The 19,589-nt window shown below is 50.2% G+C and overlaps 1 protein-coding gene across 5 annotated transcripts in view; it reads left to right on the top strand.

The window, feature by feature from the left end:
• Nucleotides 1-19,589, top strand: part of TSPAN14 (tetraspanin 14) — a 56,486-nt gene that overhangs the window by 11,107 nt on the left and 25,790 nt on the right. For 4 of the 5 annotated variants that reach the window (XM_058696842.1, XM_058696846.1, XM_058696843.1 and 1 more), the window contains one exon: nt 17,672-17,769. In XM_058696842.1, the coding sequence (XP_058552825.1) occupies nt 17,689-17,769 (81 nt within the window). In that variant the 5' untranslated portion in view covers nt 17,672-17,688. Of the gene's footprint in view, nt 1-13,982; nt 14,197-17,671; nt 17,770-19,589 lie in introns of those variants that run through there. The other variant, XM_058696845.1, reaches the window with a different exon arrangement.

Raw genomic sequence — 19,589 nt, forward strand, 5'->3', positions numbered from 1 at the left:
GCCTTCCCACTGCCTGAGCCACGGCCATTTTCCTTTGTTCTGCCGTCTCCGGACTCTTGAATCTCAGGCAGGCGGCAGGCTGGGCAGGCAGCCGGCGGCAGGCGGTGGGTGTGCAGCACCAGCGGAAGCCCTTACGACATGAGTCTTTCCACTGAGCCAAAGGCATTCAATCCCCTGGCTGCACTCAGTTCCTCCAGCTGCACCCCTGTCTCCCCAGGGGTGTTGAGATCTCTGTTTGGTTAGAGAAGGTCACCGCCTTTTACTGGATCTGTATCATGGTGACTTGTACAGTGGGGACTGAGAGAGGTCCCACCTGTTTGTGGCCACTGCGGGTGTGAGAGAGGGGGGGAGAGAACACACAGCGCCTTGGGAATGCTAGCCTCCTGGTCTTTGGCAGAAAAAGCTACTCCCAGATACCAGGTGTGGTCCTCCTTTACCTCCTGGCACCCTCTGATGAAGTCTGTGGAGGAAGAGCTCTTGGCATTTAGTGGCAGGGGTGGTTGAGAGTTTTTTTATTTTGGTCTCTGTATGTTTGCAGGGATTTTTCTCCCAATTGAGGGGACTCATCCCTTGTCCCTGTGGCTCACTCTCCCCAGTTTTTGGTTGGCACGATAAGCTTCCTCCTGGGGGGCTGGTCTCACCCACGTGTCGAGTTAACAGGCAGAGCTGAGGGCTACTCCCTGGCACCTGTTCCTGGAGTTGTGCCCACCCCAAACCAGAAATCTCCTGCTTTCTAAACTCAACCACAGCCAGAATCTGTAATAGTCACCTGTCTTTGAAGTAGAGTTGCTTTGCATGAGCACTAGTAACTTTCTCTGTTTTTCTTTTGTTTAGTATTTTATTTTACCCTTTGAAAACCCATCCATCCTTGAGATCAGCCTGGCTGATTATAGGGGAGGAAAAATAATTTTCCCCCTGCCCTTCATGGTTCTTGGCTGAGACCTCCTGTAATAAAAGACAGATTAACAGGAGAAAAACAAACAAGTTTAGTAACACGTCCACCTCCTGCATGCATGAGAGATCCAGGAAAACTTGAGGAACTTCCCGAAATGGCCCATGCCATTACCTTTTTCAGCTTAAGACACAAGAAAGATGGTTGGGGCTGGGGTGTGTGTGTGTGTGTGTGTTGGGGGGGGGGGGGTTGGGTGGGGAAGACCTGGAAACAGGGTAAGGTTGTCATGCAGATTTAAGTTTGTGTCTCCTTTGATAAGAATATCTTGTGATTTAGTGTCACCTTTATCTTCCTGGTGCTGAGAGCAAACACCCTTCCAAATGGAGATTTCCCTTGTAAATGTAAATTTCCCTTCGGTAACTTCTACTCCGGTTTCCAGCCCTTCTCCTGTGCCTGCTGTTTTAAAAAAAATAACAAGATCAAGATAATCCTTATGCCATAGAGGCAAGTTTCGGGGTGGCAGATTCTGCTCTGTCCCTCATTAGCCAAGTCTCACAACTCAGGAGGTGAGTTCCAGCCCTGGACAGGGTTGCACTTTGGAGTATCATTTTAGCAAATGTTGTACAAGACTCAGCAAAAAAGAGCGAAGTTAACTTTCAAATGCGTTGAAACACAGGCGCTGCTTTTCCCGTAGCTGGACCCGGGCAGGGTTGGGAAAGCTCACGATTGGGGCACGGTGCTCTGGAAAAAGCACATGGAGGTAGAAGGCTGGGGTTGAGTCCCACCTGTGCCACTGGCTCTTTCTGAGGTGACCTTGGCAATTCATTTCCATGGGTGCCTGTCTCTGGAAAATGGAAGGGTTGCACAGATGAACTTTGGAAACTTTTTAGCTGTGACTCTTTGAATTCTTTGAATCTAAATCCAAAATGGCTGCTCACTACCTTGAGCGCCCCTCTTGCCAACTCGGGATCTTTTGGGGAAGAAATGTTACCAGATGGGATTAAGGAGGCCATTTCTTCCTTAGGTTCTTGAGGGAGTCACCCCACAGATGTCCATCGTTTTTCACAGGGAAACCCACTCACCCTGAGGCCTGCCCTACACTGTCTGTTCTCAGGGGCTGGGTGTGGCAGGGCGGGAGTAACTCTTCTCTTGGAAGGGCCACATCCCTTCAGTGAAAGGGGAGTTGCCGGGGGAGGAGGGAAGTTATGCTCTTCATTTGACCTTCCCTTCAATGGGTCCTGCCTGTTAAAAGTAAAAACAGGGCGCCTGGGTGGCTCAGTTGGTTGAGCTTCCGACTTCGGCTCAGGTCATGATCTCACAGTTCGGGCTGTGTGCTGACAGCTCAGAGCCTGGAGCTGGCTTCAGATTCTGTGTCTCCTGCTCTCTCTGCCCCTCCCCTGCTCGTGCTCGCTCTCAAAAATAAACAAACATTACAAAAATTAAAAATAAAAGTGAAAACAAAACGCTTGAGATAGAGACACCTTCTGTACGTAAATATCCCCTTTCCTCATCTCGGGGGGGGGGGGGCGGCTAGGTTTAAATTTTGCCTTTATTTTGTTGTAGATTCCAGAAGGCGACACCATCCTTTCACTGGTGCCCCTTTAGGGTTGGTTCCTGGCCCTTTATCTGCCTTTCCCCACCCAGCCAACATCCCCTGGGCCTCTTGTGCCTGCCGGCCCAGTGGCTTTCCTCCCATTGTCTGCCACGCCTGGATCAGCCTCTGTGTCACTGCCCTAGGCTCTGTGTTTATGCCCTGCGTCACAGGAGGCCTTCGGTCTTGGTAGACGCCCAAGAGGCAGGGAGTCCGGCTTCACCAAGTCCTTTGGTTAGCGTAGCTTCCACAGCTGTGAAATGGGAATAAAAATAACCTGTGCGGATCCAGGGGGATGCACTAAAATACCGCACAAATCGCAGAATTAACGCACTGCTCCAGGAACGCGGACGTGTCCCCGAAACGTACTCCCAATAAAGGTGGCCGGGCTCTCCTCCCCGGACTTGCCCTAATGGTTGTTTCCCTTCTTGAGTGCTGTGGCTTTTCTGATGGGCACCTCACACCCTCTCTGTTCAAAGCACGGCCCCCAGGCCTGTCTCTGGGCCGCAGTGGCAGCACCTGGGAGCTTGTTGAGAGGCAGCCTTGACATTTTAACCAAATTCCCAGGTGATTTGCATACACTTTCAAGTTTGAGAAGCCCTGGCTCCGACACCTTTGTTGCACCTGCCTGTTGCTCTAGCACCTTCCTTAGTCTGTTTTGTGGTTTTTGCAGACCTCACCCTCTTGCCCTCCTGAAAGTTGTCCACTTGAAACGAGTCTGGCAACTCCGACTCCCCAGCTCCTGCCATCTGGGGTGTGCAGTTTCCGGAGGTATCCCTGGGTGCCGGGTGGGGAGGCCGGGGTGGGGAGGCCGGCGGAAGCGGGGGGCGGGGAGGGGGTGTCTCGGAGGGAGGGCTGGGGCCCCGAGAAAGCCCCCCTCCCCTCGGCTGGCAGCTGTGGGCACCTCCCCCAAGCTTGCTGGCGAGGTCATCTTTGGGGCACAGAGCCCAGGGGGTAATTGGAGCCCTCCTTTGTGAAAGGGTGGCAGGGAGCCTCTCTCAGCCATCTGGTGCCACTTGCCCCGCCCCGCCTGTCCCAGCTGGACGACAGGATCAGAATCAGGTTGTAAATGTTGTTTTCTTGTAGAAACACAAAACATCCCACAGAAAGATGTTTTGGTGTATGTCGAAGTTAAAAGCAGTACTCCAGAAAGGGGACTATAAATTTTTTTTTTGTAGCAGAGAAAAGTTGAATCTGGCCTTCCTGATGTCGCTAGGATCGCCTGCCCACCTCCTGTGTTCTGGTGGGGTGTGTGGGGTGAGTGCTGCTGGGTTGGGGGAGAATGGGCTCCCTGCACAGCTGCTGGGGCCGCCCCTGGCCTTCAGGAACTCCGTGTAGGGACTGAGTGCTGATCTCAGACCCCTCTCAGCCTTTTCAGCAGTGTCCCACCATTGATTTGCATTTTTTTAAAAAAAGAAATCTCTCCTCCCACCCCCCCCTCCATTCCTTTCCTCTATGTTTTCAATGCATGACGTTTTATTTATTTTTTTTCTAGCAGGCTTCACTTTTCTTAGCTTGTTTGGGAAGTTTGTTTTGTTTTCTTTGCTCTGTGAACCTTTCTCCCCCGGCTGTTTGCATTGCTGGGAGGAGGCCAGAAGCCAGGCTCTGCCCTGGCCTTGGAGCGTTCCCTGCCGGGAGCAGGGAGCAGGATTACGGGGTGCTCCCAGTGCTGTCCTTGGAGAGAAGTGGGTTGGTCGTCTTAAAACACTGCATACGGTAACGTGGGCTGTGCAATTTTTCGTAGAGGGGTTTTTAAACATTTTAGAAACACAATCTTTCTGTGTTTCAGGCATGGAAAATGGGAGGAAAAGGAGGCAGTGTGTGTCATTCTGAGTTCTCTTACATAGTTTTTTGTTGGGGGAGCGCAGGTGGGGGTGGGGCAAACTCCACAGAGAACATTTCAGGTCTGCATTGGACGCGCAGGTCAAATCTTTGCAGCGCGCTGGAGCAGCTCCCCTAAGGGCGCTGGAGACTCCGTTATGGGAGCAGAAGTGACTTCTCCCTGCGAGGGGACCCACTCATCACGCGGAACATCTGTGGCGTGCAGGGCCCCAACTGTTTCCCCTCTGCAGGGGCAGCTGCTCTGGCGTGTCTTGATCCCATCTGCAGGGCCTGGCCCAGAGCTGGGGACACACCTGGGGCTGTGTTGATAATCGCCTCGGACAGTCTTGGGGGTGAGAGACGGTTGGTCGCTCTGTGTTGCGTGGCGGTGTGGTGTCCCCGTCTCAGGGCAAGTTGGTGACTGTCTAGATGTGGAGCCCTCCTGTCGTTCACGATGAAACCACCAGCTCTGTGGTGCCTTTCCTGACCAGCTTCCCACCTCGTCCTTCCTTCCTGTGCACGATCCTGCCCTCCAGCACCTACCTGACTCACTCCGTCCCTGGTAGAAGGAAGTGTGGCCCAAGTCCCCTGAGTCAGGCACCCGCCCCACTGTGAGCTCTTCACCCCCACGGCCTCATTCGGGGTGCCCCGCACGCAGCAGGTGTCCAGACACATAGAATCAAGTGTTGTGTCTTCCACAACAAAAGCCACAACAAAAGCCTTTTCACCGGGAGGGACTGGCCTAGCGAGTTTGTGCACCTATGGATTGCTTGCCACCTCATCCTCAGTCTGGGGAGCCCTTGCCTCAGGCCCTTAGTTGAGAATTTCACAGTGGACAGAGGGCCCAGCGTGTTGGCCTCCTGGGTTCTTGTCCACGTTGAAGATGTCTCTGTGAACTGGGCCCAGATTCTCCACATCTTGTGTGCAACCGGCTTCTGGGTGTAGGCGTTTCAAATGCAGTTAGGGTTTCAGAAATAGGCCTGCCGTGATGATCGCGGGGCACAGGTCCCCCCCCCCCCAATCCTGTGAGCCGGCAGCTTCACCTTCCCTGGCAGAGGGCAGAGCAACTGAGAAGGCAGGAAAGTGCCAGGCCTCTTGCACCCAGCTTTTTGAGAAGGTGCGGGGGCAGCAGCTGTGGGTGACTAAGTCCCGCCTCACCTGGGTGGGCCTGCACCACCTCGCAGGTGCTCCTGTAGTTGGATGAATGCCTGATGAATCATGTTCAAGATCTCGGGGCCCCAGACTTGCTTTCTGTGCTAGTGCTTTATTTCTTTTTTGTTGTTGTTGTGTTTTTTGTTTTTGTTTCGTTTTTTAAGGAAAATGGCCACAAGCTCTATGCTTTGACTTGAGGCCCGTTATTTTGTGGAATCTCCCTTAATTTGAATTTCTTGGATTCTTCCTTATGATTGGACCCATGTTATGCATTTTCATCAGGAGTACCACAGGAATGAGGTGTCCTTCTCAGTGTTTCCCCTCAGGCGGGATGGATGTTGGCTTGACTCATGACTGGTGAGGAAAAAAGTGATGACTTAGTTAACAAGGTACTATCTGCTGGGTTTCTCCACTGCTGAGTTACTATTATGTTCTCTGTAATTTATAAGTGTCCGATGGGGAGATGCTTTGAGATAATGTAAACATGCTGTTTCTCATCAAACTTTTATCAACTGATTTTAGAGCCTGTCACCGTCTTGAATGTTTGTATCCCCCAAATTCACATATTGAAATCTAATGTCCGATTTGGCAGGCCTTTGGGAGGTGCTTAGGTCATGAGGAGTCCATCCTCAAGAGGATTACCACCCTTAAAAGAGACACCACAGAGCTCCCTTGCTCCTTCCACCGTGTAGGGGACACAGTGAAAAGGTATCAGCTTTGAACTAGGAAGGAAGAGGGCCCTTGCTCGACCATATTGGTACCTTGATCTTGGACCTCCAGAACCATGAGAAATAAATTTCCATTCTTTATAAGCTACCCAGCCTGTGCTGTTTTGTTGCAGCATCTGGAACGGATCAAAAAAGAACCCACTGATGATCCTTGGTGGAAGATTCTTGACAGATCTTTATGTCATGGTTGCCAAATGGTGATATTTTAATTCCGTTAATTCCTTCTGCATTTGTCATTTGGCATTCTGCTAAAGAGGAGCTTTCTTGGGGCACCTGGCCGGCTCATTCAGTTAAGCATGTGACTCTTGAACTCTTCGGGTTGTGAGTTGGAGCCCCACATTGAATGGAGAGGTTACGTAAAAATAAAACCTTTTTTAGGGGTGCCTGGGTGGCTCAGTTGGTTGCGCATCTGACTTCGGCTCGGGTCATGATCTCGCAGCTCGTGGGTTTGAGCCCCGCATCGGGCTCTGTGCTGACAGCTCAGAGCCTGGAGCCTGCTTCGGATTCTGTGTCTCCCTCTCTCTCTCTGCCCCTAACCCACTCACATTCTGTCTCTGTCTCTCTCAAAAATAAACATTAAAAAAAAAAAAACAAAAACAAAAAACAAACCATTTTTTTTTAATTTTAAAAAAAGAGCTTTCTCTTCTCCACTTGTTTATTTATCCGTTTATACATATCAGAGTGGACTCAAGGATTCTTATTTTACTCAACGAATTAAAAATCCATTACTATTATCGTTTATTCTGATGCTCAGATTCTTCCAGATTTTGCCAGTGAGAGTTCCTCCAAACTGCTTTGAAGGACAGCTCTTAAAAATGTGAATTTCTAGGTCTGCCACACTTCTATTGAACTAGTCTTCCTGTGCAGTTTGGAAAAAGCTCCTTGAGTGATTCTGATGTTCTTTGGAATCTGGGATCAGCTGGACGAGACCCATGATTTTCAAGTGTGCTCCTCACGGAACCTCCTCTTTCTTCCCAGACACCTGAGACAAGCAACCTGCTCTGCCTGTCTTCATGCTGGGTTTCTGGGTCAGAATTTCTTTGAACAGAAGCTCCTGTAGCTTAAAAAGTAATAAAAATAGTAAGTTTGAAAATCATTGGATTAGGTGACCTCCATTCCAGGCCCAGCACTTTTCCCGCTGAGCCCTTGCCTCCCTGCTTCCCTCCTTTGACCCACTTCTGTCCCTCCCTCTGCTTCTTTCCCAGCAACAGCACTGGTGTAGACAAAGGTCTCCTCTCACCAGATCAACGTGGAGGCCCCTTGGCGCTCCTTAGACTCAGCAGGATTTGGGTTGTGGGTTTTGGTGGTGGAAACTCATAATGCTGTTTGCTAAGTTCAAGGTTTCATACAGGAAACCAGGCGCTTAGAACCCTAGGCCCATGGGGGAGCCTGCTGGGGCTCAGAGCTGGTAGCCTAGGCTTTCCTGGACCTCCACGTGGAGGCCATCCCTTGGGCCTCTGGTCTCTGAACTCTGGGAATCTCCCTTTCCCACACCTGTGTGCCAGGGGCTCAGTGCTTGTGATGCCATGATAAGGGAGGGTGGCCCACCCTTACCCCTGTGTGACTTTGTAGTGTCTTCCCCTGAGGAAGAGTCAGACTTCTGGATACCTCTGAATGGCTGCTGCCACTGTGTCCAGTTTGCACTGTTTCTGGCAGACCCTGGCCATGAGGAGTTGGGTCCTAAGTAGAGTAGGACAGAGACACTTCTGACCCTGAGGGTGACTCCGAGACGTTGAGCTCCGTGGATCTGAGCCTTCCTCCCCTTAGTGGGTGGCTGTGCCTTGGGGCTGAGGTCACAGGTTCATTCCCGTGGACAATGAGGCAGCCTACTCTGGCCTACCTTTGTGATCCTCTGTCTCACTGGAACCTGTTCCCCTTCCATAGTCACCATTCCTATCCTTGACTTGTCACCTTAGGCCTACCTGTTTCTTTGGCCCGAGAATGTTCCCCAGCACCCAATGGGCTCTGAGGACTCTCTTCTCGGGTGGTAGGAATGTCTGAGGCTTAAGGTGTGCTGCTTGGAGATACAGCCAGGCCCCCAGCTCCCTTGGGAATATGGCTGCCCTTCACTGGCATGGGCCTGTGACTTGAAAGCCTGGTGGAAAAGTTGAGTCTTGGTGAATGGCTGACTGGAGAATGAGTGAGAGAGGAGACAGCAAGGGTAATGGGGGTGGGGTGGAGAGGGCAGGTTTCCTTCCAGCTCAGGTTATGGATGGACAGTGCTATCCAGGTACAGCATAGTTCAGCTGAGATCTCTGCTTAGGGTTTCACACGGCCCACATCTAGGTGTTGGCAGGGTTGCGTTCCTTTCTGGAAGCTCCGGGGAATAATGTACTTCCATTCCAGTTATTGGCAGAATTCAGTTCCTGACTGTTGTAGGACTGAGGTCCTGCTTCCTTGCTGTCAGCCAGGGCTACCCTTATCTCCTGCTCTGTGCACATGGCTCCTGGATTTCAGATCCAGCATTATGTACTGTGTCCTTCTCGTGCTTGGAACCTTCCAGATTACTTCTGCCCTCAGCTGGTAGAAAGCTCTGTTGTTTTTTTTTTTTTTTTAATTTTTTTTTTTTAAATGTTTATTTATTTTTGAGACAGAGACAGCATGAATGGGGGAGGGGCAGAGAGAGAGGGAGACACAGAATCGGAAGCAGGCTCCAGGCTCTGAGCCATCAGCCCAGAGCCTGACGCGGGGCTCGAACTCACGAACCGTGAGATCGTGACCTGAGCTGAAGTCGGACGCTCAACCGACTGAGCCACACAGGTGCCCCAGAAAGCTCTGTTTTTAAGGGCTCACATAATTCCATTGGACCCACTCTGATAATTTCACTATTTTAAGGTCAGTTGATCAGTCAGTCTTAGTTACCTCTGCAAAGTTTCTTTTGCCCTTTCTTTTATACGGTGATAAGTTATGCTTCCTGGTTTTTCACTTTGCTCAGTAAAAAGATGGCAACTAAAAATATTTTGACGTCTTCCTAGACATCTGGGTAAAATTGGTGGGTCGAGTGGACACGCTTAATTTTACTTTATCGTAGAATCTCACAAAAGTTAAGATAAAGGGGATTTTTAAAAAAATCTGTATGAGGATAGGGGGGATGGGAAAGGAAACAACAAGAAACAATTTGCAAGCCAGTAATGGATGAGTGACCCAGTTTAAAATAGAGAAGTTGGGGGGCACCTGGGTGGCTCAGTTGGTTAAGTGCCTGAGTCTTGATTTTGGCTCTGGTTATGGTCTCATGGTTCGTGAATTTGAGGCCCGAGCTGGGCATTTGTGTTGCTAGTGTTGGGCTTGCTTGGGATATTCTCTCTCTCTCTCTCTCTCTCTCTCTCTCTCTCTCTCTCCTCCCTCCCTCTCCTCTCTCCCTCTCCCTCTCCCTCTCCCTCTCCCTCTCCCTCTCCCTCTCCCTCTCCCCCTCCCCCTCCCCCTCCCCCTCCCCCCCTCCCCCTCCCTCCCTCCCTCTCTCTGTACCCCTCCCCACCTGGCACTAGCACGTGCCCTCTCTCTCTCAAAAATAAACAAACATTAAAAAAATTAAAAAATAATGAGAGAAGTTGGTGTCATCACCCACATTGTTATTTTCGGGCGTGGTGCAGAGGAGCATCTGAGGTGGCTAAATGTAAGAATTCTTTGAAAGTGGCTGATGTGGTTGGATACCTGGATTGCTTTCCTTCCTCCGTGATGCTTGGTGATGCCCTCTTCCCTTTAGCTGGACATTGGGGATTTATTCTGCAGAAGAAAAAACCAGGGACCTGTGAAACCCCAGGTATTCCCGGAGGTGCATATGGAGACCACATTCATTCCCCAGCCTTCTACTTCCATTTGGCTTCTCAAACACTGATGACAGCCAGCCCCCTTCCTTCCAGGTAGGAGCTTAAAAGAGACCTCACTGGGGAACCTGACTGGCCGCAGAGGAAAGAATTAACGATGCCAACAACAAGGTTTCCCCAGCAAATGGCCCAGCCCGATCATCTTCACGAAAACTCACCTGCCCCAGGACTCAGTGCTTCCAGTTAGTTTTTAGGCATTTACTCTTCCTCATGAGGATTACTAAGGATTATTAACATCTGAAGAAGGTGCCTAACGTGAAAGGAAGCAAAACAAATAGGAAAAAAAAAAGGCCGCTTGGAAGAAACCTGCTATTTACAGGGAAGAACATTTTGAAAAAAATTAGACATTTTCTCAGAGATCAGAGAAATTTTGTATCCATGAAGTAAGAACAGGCTGCTACAAAAAATATTTTGAGAACAAAATTATTAAAAGTTTAAAAAATGAGGGCAGGACAAAAATATCAGAACAATTAAAGTTGAAGGAGTTCTTGCAGAAAACAAAAAAGATGAAGAGATGGATAACAGAGTGAAGGATCACGCAGGGTTTCCGTGTCCACTAATAGGAGTTAGAGAGAGAGAACAGAGAAAAAAAAGTACGAATGGGAAAATCATCAAGAAAAAAAATTTCCTAGGCGGATATTGGTTTCCATATTGGAAGGACTCCTTGGATGTTGAACCAAGTGGGTGCAGGTGAACCCAGACCAGTACCCTGAAATTTCAGTATGCTGGGGAGAAAGGGATGATCCTACAATTTCATACAGAGAAAGAAATGCATCAGACACACAGATGGGGAACCTGAGTGGCTTCACGGCTTCTCAATACGCTGGAATGTAGAAGATGTAGAGTGATGCCTTGTCATTCTCTGTGAAATTGATTCCCAATTCCGTTCACATGCTTTTGTTCAAGAGTGAAGGTAGGATAAACCTGTTTTCAGATATATAGGGTTTGAAAAACTTGCCTTTTGCACTGAAAGTTTTCTCCACCAAGGTGAGCAAAGACTGGATTTCTCGTGGGCTGTGTCCCAAATTGAGGTAAAGGGAATTCTGGGTACCAGTCCAGATCGAAGCAGCTCCGTAAGCTCCAAGAGAGTTTTCTTCTGGAAGAAGAAATACAAACAGAACATCTGTTAGCAAACTTACTGAGAGGAGACTTGGACAACTGGCATTGAATTTGGGGTTGACTATGGATAAATTTATAGGAAATTAAGCAAACAGAAAAATAAGAGAATCGTTAACTCCAGAGAACAAAAAGTTGTGCAGGAAAAGTAATTATGATTTATATGGCTCTCCCTGATGTTAGAAGTGGTCATGATAATATAAACTCTGAAAGTCACTCTAGCCATTGCTAGAGTTTAACTGTAATTGGAGTGGAGATACAGGAAAGGAGAAGGATGAGGGAGCTTGGTGGGGGGCAAGTGGTTTCTATAGGAGTAAATAGAGTGGGGTGCCTGGGTGGCTTCATCGGTTAAGCATCTGACTTCAGCTCACGTCATGATATCACGATTCGTGAGTTTGAGCCAGTGTAGGCTCCCTGCTGACAGCGTGGAGCCTGTGTCCGATCCTCTGTCCCCCTCTCTCTGTCCCTCTGCCAGGGGCAGAGGGTGTGTGTGTGTGTGTGTGTGTGTGTGTGTGCATACAGTGCATATGTGCTCGCTCTCTCACACAAAGATAAACATGAAAAAAAAAAAAGTTACATCGTCACCTTCCAGGGTAGGAAGTAGGTAGCTAATATCTAAAACTGAAAAGCCAAGGACTAGTAACACAAGCGTGTTACATATGGACATTTCTAAGAGCTATTTGGGGTATAGCTATCAAGATCAGCTGGAAAGTTGAAAGGGTCCCTTGGAAGGGGGAAGGGCCTATAAGCTGCTTTTTCTCAACACAACGTGTATGGTAGTTGCTGCTTCGATTCTGTGCAGGCATGATTTTGAAAAAAACAAACCAACTTGAAACCCCAAATCTAGAATGCATGGGGCACAAAAGGGGAGGTATTTTTTCATGAAGCTCAGCTGTGCACATGAATATGTGTGCACTGGCTTGATTTTGTTCATGTGTTTCTTACTGTGGGTCACGGTGAAAATGTGAAAGCCATCGTCTGCTAGTTTCTCATTGCCCGTTTACTCCTCATACGTCTGAACTGCTCACGTATTTTACAGTGGAGCACGTGCTGCTTTTTTAAATTAACAATAAGACGGGGAGAGGGAGAAGGAAGGAATCTTACAGGCTGAAAGAATCCCAAAGTAGACAAGCCCTGTCTACAAGGACCGTAGAGGTCATCACGTTGGGGGGCCAACATCCTTGGAGGTTGGCACATCCTCCCCCCAGCAATGGCCAATTTACATTTATAATGCAGAGGTGGTAATGGTTAAGTGCAACAGTGGAAACGTTTCTAGAAAATCACTTAGCAGTCTACCCCCCCATGCAACCATTTCCACACTTTTATATTCCATTTTGGCCTCAACCACATGCTTGCAAATTGTTCTGTAATTGCAAACCATGATGTTCAGATTTCATACTTAATGCATATTCTTTTTCTTTTGTTGGTTTATTTTCTGGAGGCAGATTCTTAGTCATGACTTTATTGGATTAAGGGTATGACTTTCTTTTTCTTTTCTTTTTTTTCTTTTTTTGGTTTTGAGTGTCTGTAACCATATTGCTTACCAAAGAGTGGTAACAATTTACTCTGCTGCCAGCAAGGTGTGAACTTGGCATCCTCATCACGGACTTGGCATCCTCATCACGGGCTTGCCAGCAGTAGCTACGTGGTTATTTTGTCAAAAAAAAGTGTAACAGGAGATAGCATCTCTGGATCGTCGTTCGGTTTCGTTTCCAGTGATGTTGAACATTTTCTCATCTGTTAATTATATCGTCCTTCCCTTTCATTTAATGTCCGTCTCTTTTGTCCTTGTGTCTAAAACTGGAGTCTTTTGAGTATGGATTTTTAGACATTGTAGATTTTTTACCCTTTGTCATAATTGCTGCGGCTGCCAAAAACGTTATTTATGTTTCACTTAAAAAAATTTTTTTTAATGTTTATTTATTTTTGAGAGAGAGAGACAGAGTGCACACAGGGGAGGAGCAAAGAGAGGGAGACACAATTTTAGGCAGGCTCCAGGCTCCAAGCCATCAGCACAGAGCCCGACGTGGCACTCGAACTCACCAACTACGTGGTCATGACCTGAGCCGAAGTCTGACGCTTAACCGACTGAGCCACTCAGGCGCCCCTGAAGACTTTATTTTTAAGTAATGTCTACCCCCGACATAGGGCTCGAACCTACAATCCCAAGATCAAGAGTTGCATGTTCTACAGGCTTTGCCAGCAGGCGTCCCTCAATGGTATTGGTTTTAATTAAGTTCCTTAGTTGGTAGAGAGCGGAGTTCTGCCTTCCTCTGATATGACTTGGTTTAGCAAATAAGATGAGCTGTCAGGGACCATGGTTACTTCGGGGTCATTTGGCTGCATGTTGGGTCAGCTCTGGGCTTTAGTTTCGGCACCAGTGCCTTTGTCACCTTCTCGGGGTGCTGTGTCAGCGTGGGTAACACTCAGGTGGGGTGGCCAGGGCGTTGAGGCTGTGAAGCGGCTGAACCAGACCCATTGGAGCTCAGCATTGGCTTCGTTCCCCAAACTGAGGGCCCCAGGGCCTTGTGTTGGAGGCGTGGCTTGGACTGGGGTCCACACAGATCTTCCCTTTACCTCCTTTGGTTTACATTCAGAGATCTTTGGTGACAGTGACGTTAGGGACCTGCTTCTACAGCCGGAGGCCAGCAGGGCAGATTGCAGTGCGAGCGAGCGAGCGAGAGAGAGAGGCAGGCAGCCTTTCTTTCTGCTCCTTAGGCTCCCTGGGGGTGGGGAAGTGGGGTCACTCTCCCCGCCTGTGGTTACTTGAGTGCCTTTTCTTCCCACGGGGAGGAATAAACAAGTGGGTGACAAAAGACTGAAATGTTTCCCCTCAACAGTTTCCTCTTTTGTGAGTTGGATGGGGAAATGGTGTCATTGGGACATCCCCACGCCTAGACCTCACAGGGTTATCTTGGTCCAACAAAAGTGGTGCAATGGGTCGTGCATGACAGGCGTTTAGGGGACGTGTCTGAGTGTGGTGCACGGTGTCATGGATGATCAGGGGCTTCCTAGTCCTTCCCCAGTGTGGACCTGGCTAGTGCAGTTCCAAGTGTCTGAGTCTCCAGGAAGGTACGGGCTTGGAGTTGTCATGGTTGTTGAGACTCTGTGGGTGTGGGATTGGACCCTGACGTCTGTGAAAGCAGAGCTTTTTCCGGTTGCCTGTGTGTCTTTGTGGAGTGAGGCCTTCGGGGGCCACAGTGAAAGAGGGTAAAACCTGTGGTGAAGGAGGCCAGGTGCCCTGCAGAGAACTCTCCCCTCTGGGGCCTGCGTGGTTATGAATTCCTGTGGCCTTTCTTTCTTTCTTTTTTTTTTTTTTTTTTTTTTTAAATGTTTATTTATTTTTGAGACAGAGACAGAGCATGAACGGGGGAGGGTCAGAGAGAGAGAGGGAGACACAGAATCCGAAGCAGGCTCCAGGCTCTAGGCTCTGAGCTGTCAGCACAGAGCCCGACGCAGGGCTCGAACTCACGGACCATGAGATCATGACCTGAGCTGAGATTGGACGCTTAACTGACGGAACCACCCAGGCGCCCCTCCTGTGACCTTTCTGTGTTCGTCATGCTTAACCGGCCGGAGCTGAAGAACAGGGAGCTCCAGGTTGAGAGTTCTGTTTCACCTCAGAGTAATCATTTCCCAAAGGCCCCAAGCAGAGGGCAGGGATGAGGCTGCCACTACCTTGGAAAACATGCAGACTTGTGCTAATTGGCTGGTTTCTTTGTGGAGGAAGAAGGGGGACTGGCTTTGTTTACTGCTCCAAAGCTTTTGAGCAAGAGCTTTACCATGGTTGGCTTAAAGCTGACAGCTGACAGCTCAGAGCCTTGGAGCCTGCTTCGGATTCTGTGTCTCCCTCTCTCTGACCACCCTCCTTGGTGTCCAAGGAACACTCTCGAGGACTCCTGAACTTTTGGGTACCATGCCTGAGTAGCCCTCCCCAGTCTCTGCGGTTCCGTTCTATGGAGCATATGGCCATCCACCTTCCAGGCGTCTCTAGGAACCACGAAGAAGAGGGGGCTGTATTTGACAGTTCTAAGGAGCAGGCTTGTCTTGTCCATAAAAAGAAATAGGGTTTCTACCGTTTTGAACATTTTTCTGCCTTCTGGGGCATTTTCAGCCAAGTTGACTGTTTCACTGTGAGGAACTTACCTGAGATTTAGGTTAAAAAAGTTTTTTTTTTTTTTTTTTCTATATGCATAAAGCCAGTCATCTGAAGTTGGACGAAAACTTAGTGCTTTGAGGTTTTTGTAATCTGTGAAACACAAATGGGTGAATGTTGGTTCCCTTTTAGTTAGTTGCCTACCAAGAGCCGTCGCTACCATAGCCCTAGTCTGTCCTGTGTCCCTACAGCTAGCAGGGTCCTTCTGCCTTTGTAGGATCCCCAGAGGGACCGCAGTCCATGGTGCCCGGGCTGATACTTAGTACGTTAGGCGAGTCAGAAGTTGTCAAACATGCAGATTCTGGGCCCCAGCCTAGCCCCACCTATCAGAACGTGCAGAGGGTAAGGCCTTGAGATCTGTGTTTAGGATAAGTCGTTTGATGCTGTCAGCTGGGTCTCTCAACACCAGTGACATCAGGGATCAGTTTCAGTTGAGGATGCTGAGGCCTTGAGAGGGCAGGAACTTGCCCCGGGTCGGGTCGCATTGCCGAAGGAAGGAGTCTCGGCCTGAGAGCCCCCGGTGGTCTCCTTGTAGCCGCCCTGCGTGGCCCAGGCTGCGTTCAGGCCTCCTGTGTGCCCTGTCCCCAGCGGTGTCCTTCGGTACCTGGGATCACACTCATCCTCATCCTCAGAGGGGAGTTTTGTGCAAGCGCGGCTCTGACGGTGGGGACAGGGGGCTGCCGGGTTGCTGTCCCCTTCCTGGCTGGTGTTTGAGGCCCGACAGGCCAGACTCGCCCATTCCTCCCGGAGGGAGGAGGTGAGCAGACCGTGGTGTCCAGGCTTCGGTGCCTGTTGATTCTGCTCTGTGGCCAGGAGGGTTGAGCCGGCACGGCACTCATCTCCAGAGGGCTGTGGTTTTCATGTCCCTGCTTGGCACCACTTTCTCAGAACATTACGAGCCCCGTGGCCAGGCCACTGAGGCTGCCTCACAGGAAGGGATTTTGCAGCAGCCACTCCTCGGCAAGGCGGCAGTAGCTGGATTCTTCCCGGCAGTTGTGAGTGGGTTGTCTCCTCACTGCTGGAGTAGCCTTGTTTGGTTTTGCCTTGGGCCCTGTTATGATGTGCCCCTCCCCTCACCCCAGGAAGTGGGAGGTGAACTGGGGCCTGGGGGTGAACCCTGGATCCTGCCTCCTGAGGGTCAGCTTGAGACTCCCCCCCCCCCCCCCCCCACCTTCCCCATCAGGTAAAGGCGGGCCAGGTCCTGAGATTTCCCTTTTTTTTTTTTTATAAATTTTTTTTTTTTTTAAACGTTTTATTTTTATTTTTGAGACAGGGAGAGACAGAGCATGAACAGGGGAGGGTCAGAGAGAGGGAGACACAGAATCTGAAACAGGCTCCAGGCTCTGAGCTGTCAGCACAGAGCCCGACGCGGGGCTCGAACTCTCGGACCGCGAGATCGTGACCTGAGCCGAAGTCGGCCGCTTAACCGACTGAGCCACCCAGGCGCCCTGAGATTTCCCTTTTGAGGGCACCTTCCTTTTTGTAGGATTCTCTGAGGGGCTTTGGGGGATGAACACGGATGAAAAAGAAAAAGAGTGCCCCCCACTTCACCCTCTGTGCAGTTCACAGAGCATTCTGGAGTCTGAGCTTTTACCCACAGCCTCTGGAGGCCAAAACGGTGGTGGACGAGTTGCAGGGCAGGTTAAGCAGGCGAGGGAGGGGAGACAGGCATGGGTGAATGCTGGCTGCTGTATGCTCCTGGGGTCTGTCCACCTTCCTCACCTCTGTGAGGACAGAGCTTGGGAGGTCATCTCAGAAAATGTTGGATGAACGAATGTGGAGCCTTAATTCTGGCTTCTTTACTGGCCTCGGTTAGGTCATGCCTGCCTTTCATCTCTCCTTCCCAGACGTGCCTCTCAGTGCCCCCGTTTCTTTGGTGACTCCCTCTATTCCTGGCCCCTCTGCCGCGGGTAGTGGTGGGTGGAGAGGACGTGGACTGGGGACCCCGCTGTTCTGGGTTCAGATCCTGGGCCCTGTCGGGTTTTTTTGTCTTATCCTTGGGCAAGTCCCACAACCTTCCTTCCTAACTCCTGTTTCCTCTGCCAAGCAGTGGAACCAGCAACACCCAATGGAGAGATGAGATGGATGTTTGGGAAGGCCTGGAATTCAGGGGACACTTTGAACACCGACATTCTGCGTTCTTTCAGAAATCTCTTCTTATTTTCGGGGCTGTTTTTGGAGAGTTGGAGGAATGTGGTTGTTGCCCAGTCTATAGCTGGCATTGAGAGTGAACTGAAGCCTGAACCCGTGCACGAACTCGGGGAGACAGTTTGGGTAGATTTCTGGAGTCTGTGTATGAGCCTCACCTTTGCTCTTTCTTGGGGAGCAGGTTTGGGGGAGATGTTATTGTAAGTGACCCTGTCATCTCACCGCTCCCATGTCTGTCCACAGATCCTGCCTCTCGGAAGATGCACTATTATAGATACTCTAACGCCGAGGTCAGCTGCTGGTATAAGTACCTCCTTTTCAGCTACAACATCGTCTTCTGGGTGAGTTATCGAGAGCGGCCGCTTAGTCTTTTATTCAGCAGATCGTGATTCTTCACGAACTGTTGATTTGCCAGGCCCCCTGTGAGGCTGTGCAGGAGAAGGTGGGCAGGGTTAATGAGCCCTGCCCCCCCCTCCCCGGCCGCCGGCAGAACCAGCGACAAGTCGATTATAAAATAGACTGTTAAGTACAGTGACAGGGAAGGCCAAGGTGATTGAAAACCAGGTTAATGGGCCCCTACCTGAGCCTTGGAGGTTTAGGAACGTTTGAAACTCTGGCCCACACGCATGTCTGTCTTCCCGCTTCCCTGCCTGGGAATGAGCCCCATGAAACGTCGGTAGCAGGGCACTTAGTGCCCTTTTGACTGTGGGCCAGGCCCTGTTCTAGGCTCTGGGAGGTAAGAGTGGACACAGGCAATAAAGCCCTGTTCCTTGTGGTGCTTGTGTGTAACCCGTAATGGCAGTAGCCTACTGAGCAACAGAGTAGGGAGCTCCTTGGCTAGGGTGGTCAGGGAAGGGCATTCTGAGGAGATGACTTAAGGACTGAGACCAGAGTATGAGCGAAGAGGCAGCCGGTGGGGGTCTGGGAAGAAAGCTATAGGCAAGAAGAGCAGCATTTGCAAAGGCCGTGAGGCAGGACTGCGCTTGGCAGGGGCAAGGGACTTGGGCCTTGTGGCTGGAGCTCAGCGAGTACAAGGGAGAAGGGGACACGAGGGAGGACAGAGTCATGAAGGAGCCAGGGCATGTAGGACCTTACAGTTCTCAGTAGGTAGTTGGAATTATTTTCTACTTTCAGTAACTCTGAGGTTATAAGTTGGATCTGATTTTGGAATGATTCTGCAGAGTGGAGGGATGGATGGGGGTCTCGTGTTCTGAGATAGAATTTTGGGACAGAAGTGGGAGGATGGTCTCTTAGCCACATGGAGATGTTCGTTTCCTGTCTGCGACCACCCTAGAGATGAAAGACTTCGCTACCATCGGGGCGGTGGCGGGGGGCGCTAGATGAGGTCTTTGAGGGAGAGAGTGCTGACCGAGAAGAGGAGTGAGGGGTGTGAAGGTCAAGTCCTGGGGTGCTAGAGGGGACCCTGAAGAGGAAAGTCAGCTCCAGAGTTGGCTGTGAGTGGGTGGACAGGAGACTTTGTATCATAGAAGCCTCTCAAGGACAGAGGAACAGTCAGCTGTGCCACAGGGGCGTGACGTAGGATGAGGACAGAAAATTGGCATTGGCCTTGACACAGTGGACGTTGTTGGTGACCTGGACCAGACCTGCTGTGTGCTCTGGGGGATGGAAACCCACCTGGAGCTGGCCAAGGAGCCAGTGGGATGTGGGGCAGTGGAGACTATGACTCATGACAGATCTTTCAAGGGCTCTGCCCTAAAGAAGAGCAGAAAAATCGAGCACTAGCTGGAGATGGTCAAGGCATTACGGGAGGTATCCTAGCATGTGTGTGTCGCCAGGGGGGTAGGTCCAGGAGAAGCAGACACTGAGTCTATGCAGGTGGGTGCGGGGACGCGATCTTACACCTTAAGCAAGCATTGCTTATCAGTATCTGGGTGGGGGCATGTGCAGAGGGAGGGACAGAATGAGTGGCCGTGATGCCACATTTTGCCTCTCCTGTGGATTTCTGGCATGCCCTGTTTGGACTCGAACTCTTGAGAACAAGGCAGACTTGTGTTAAGACTTCCCAGCTTTCACCCTTGATATTATAGCATCATCTCCTGATGGTTTATCTCAAAATTTTGGGGTTTTTTGTATGTGTCTGTCCTGGAGAAACAGGGTGGGATTCAGTGGCGTGGCTGTTTACCCCACGTCTTTGTGCTCA

The sequence above is a fragment of the Neofelis nebulosa genome, chromosome 13 (genome assembly GCF_028018385.1).
Source record: "Neofelis nebulosa isolate mNeoNeb1 chromosome 13, mNeoNeb1.pri, whole genome shotgun sequence".
Taxonomy (NCBI): domain Eukaryota; kingdom Metazoa; phylum Chordata; class Mammalia; order Carnivora; family Felidae; genus Neofelis; species Neofelis nebulosa.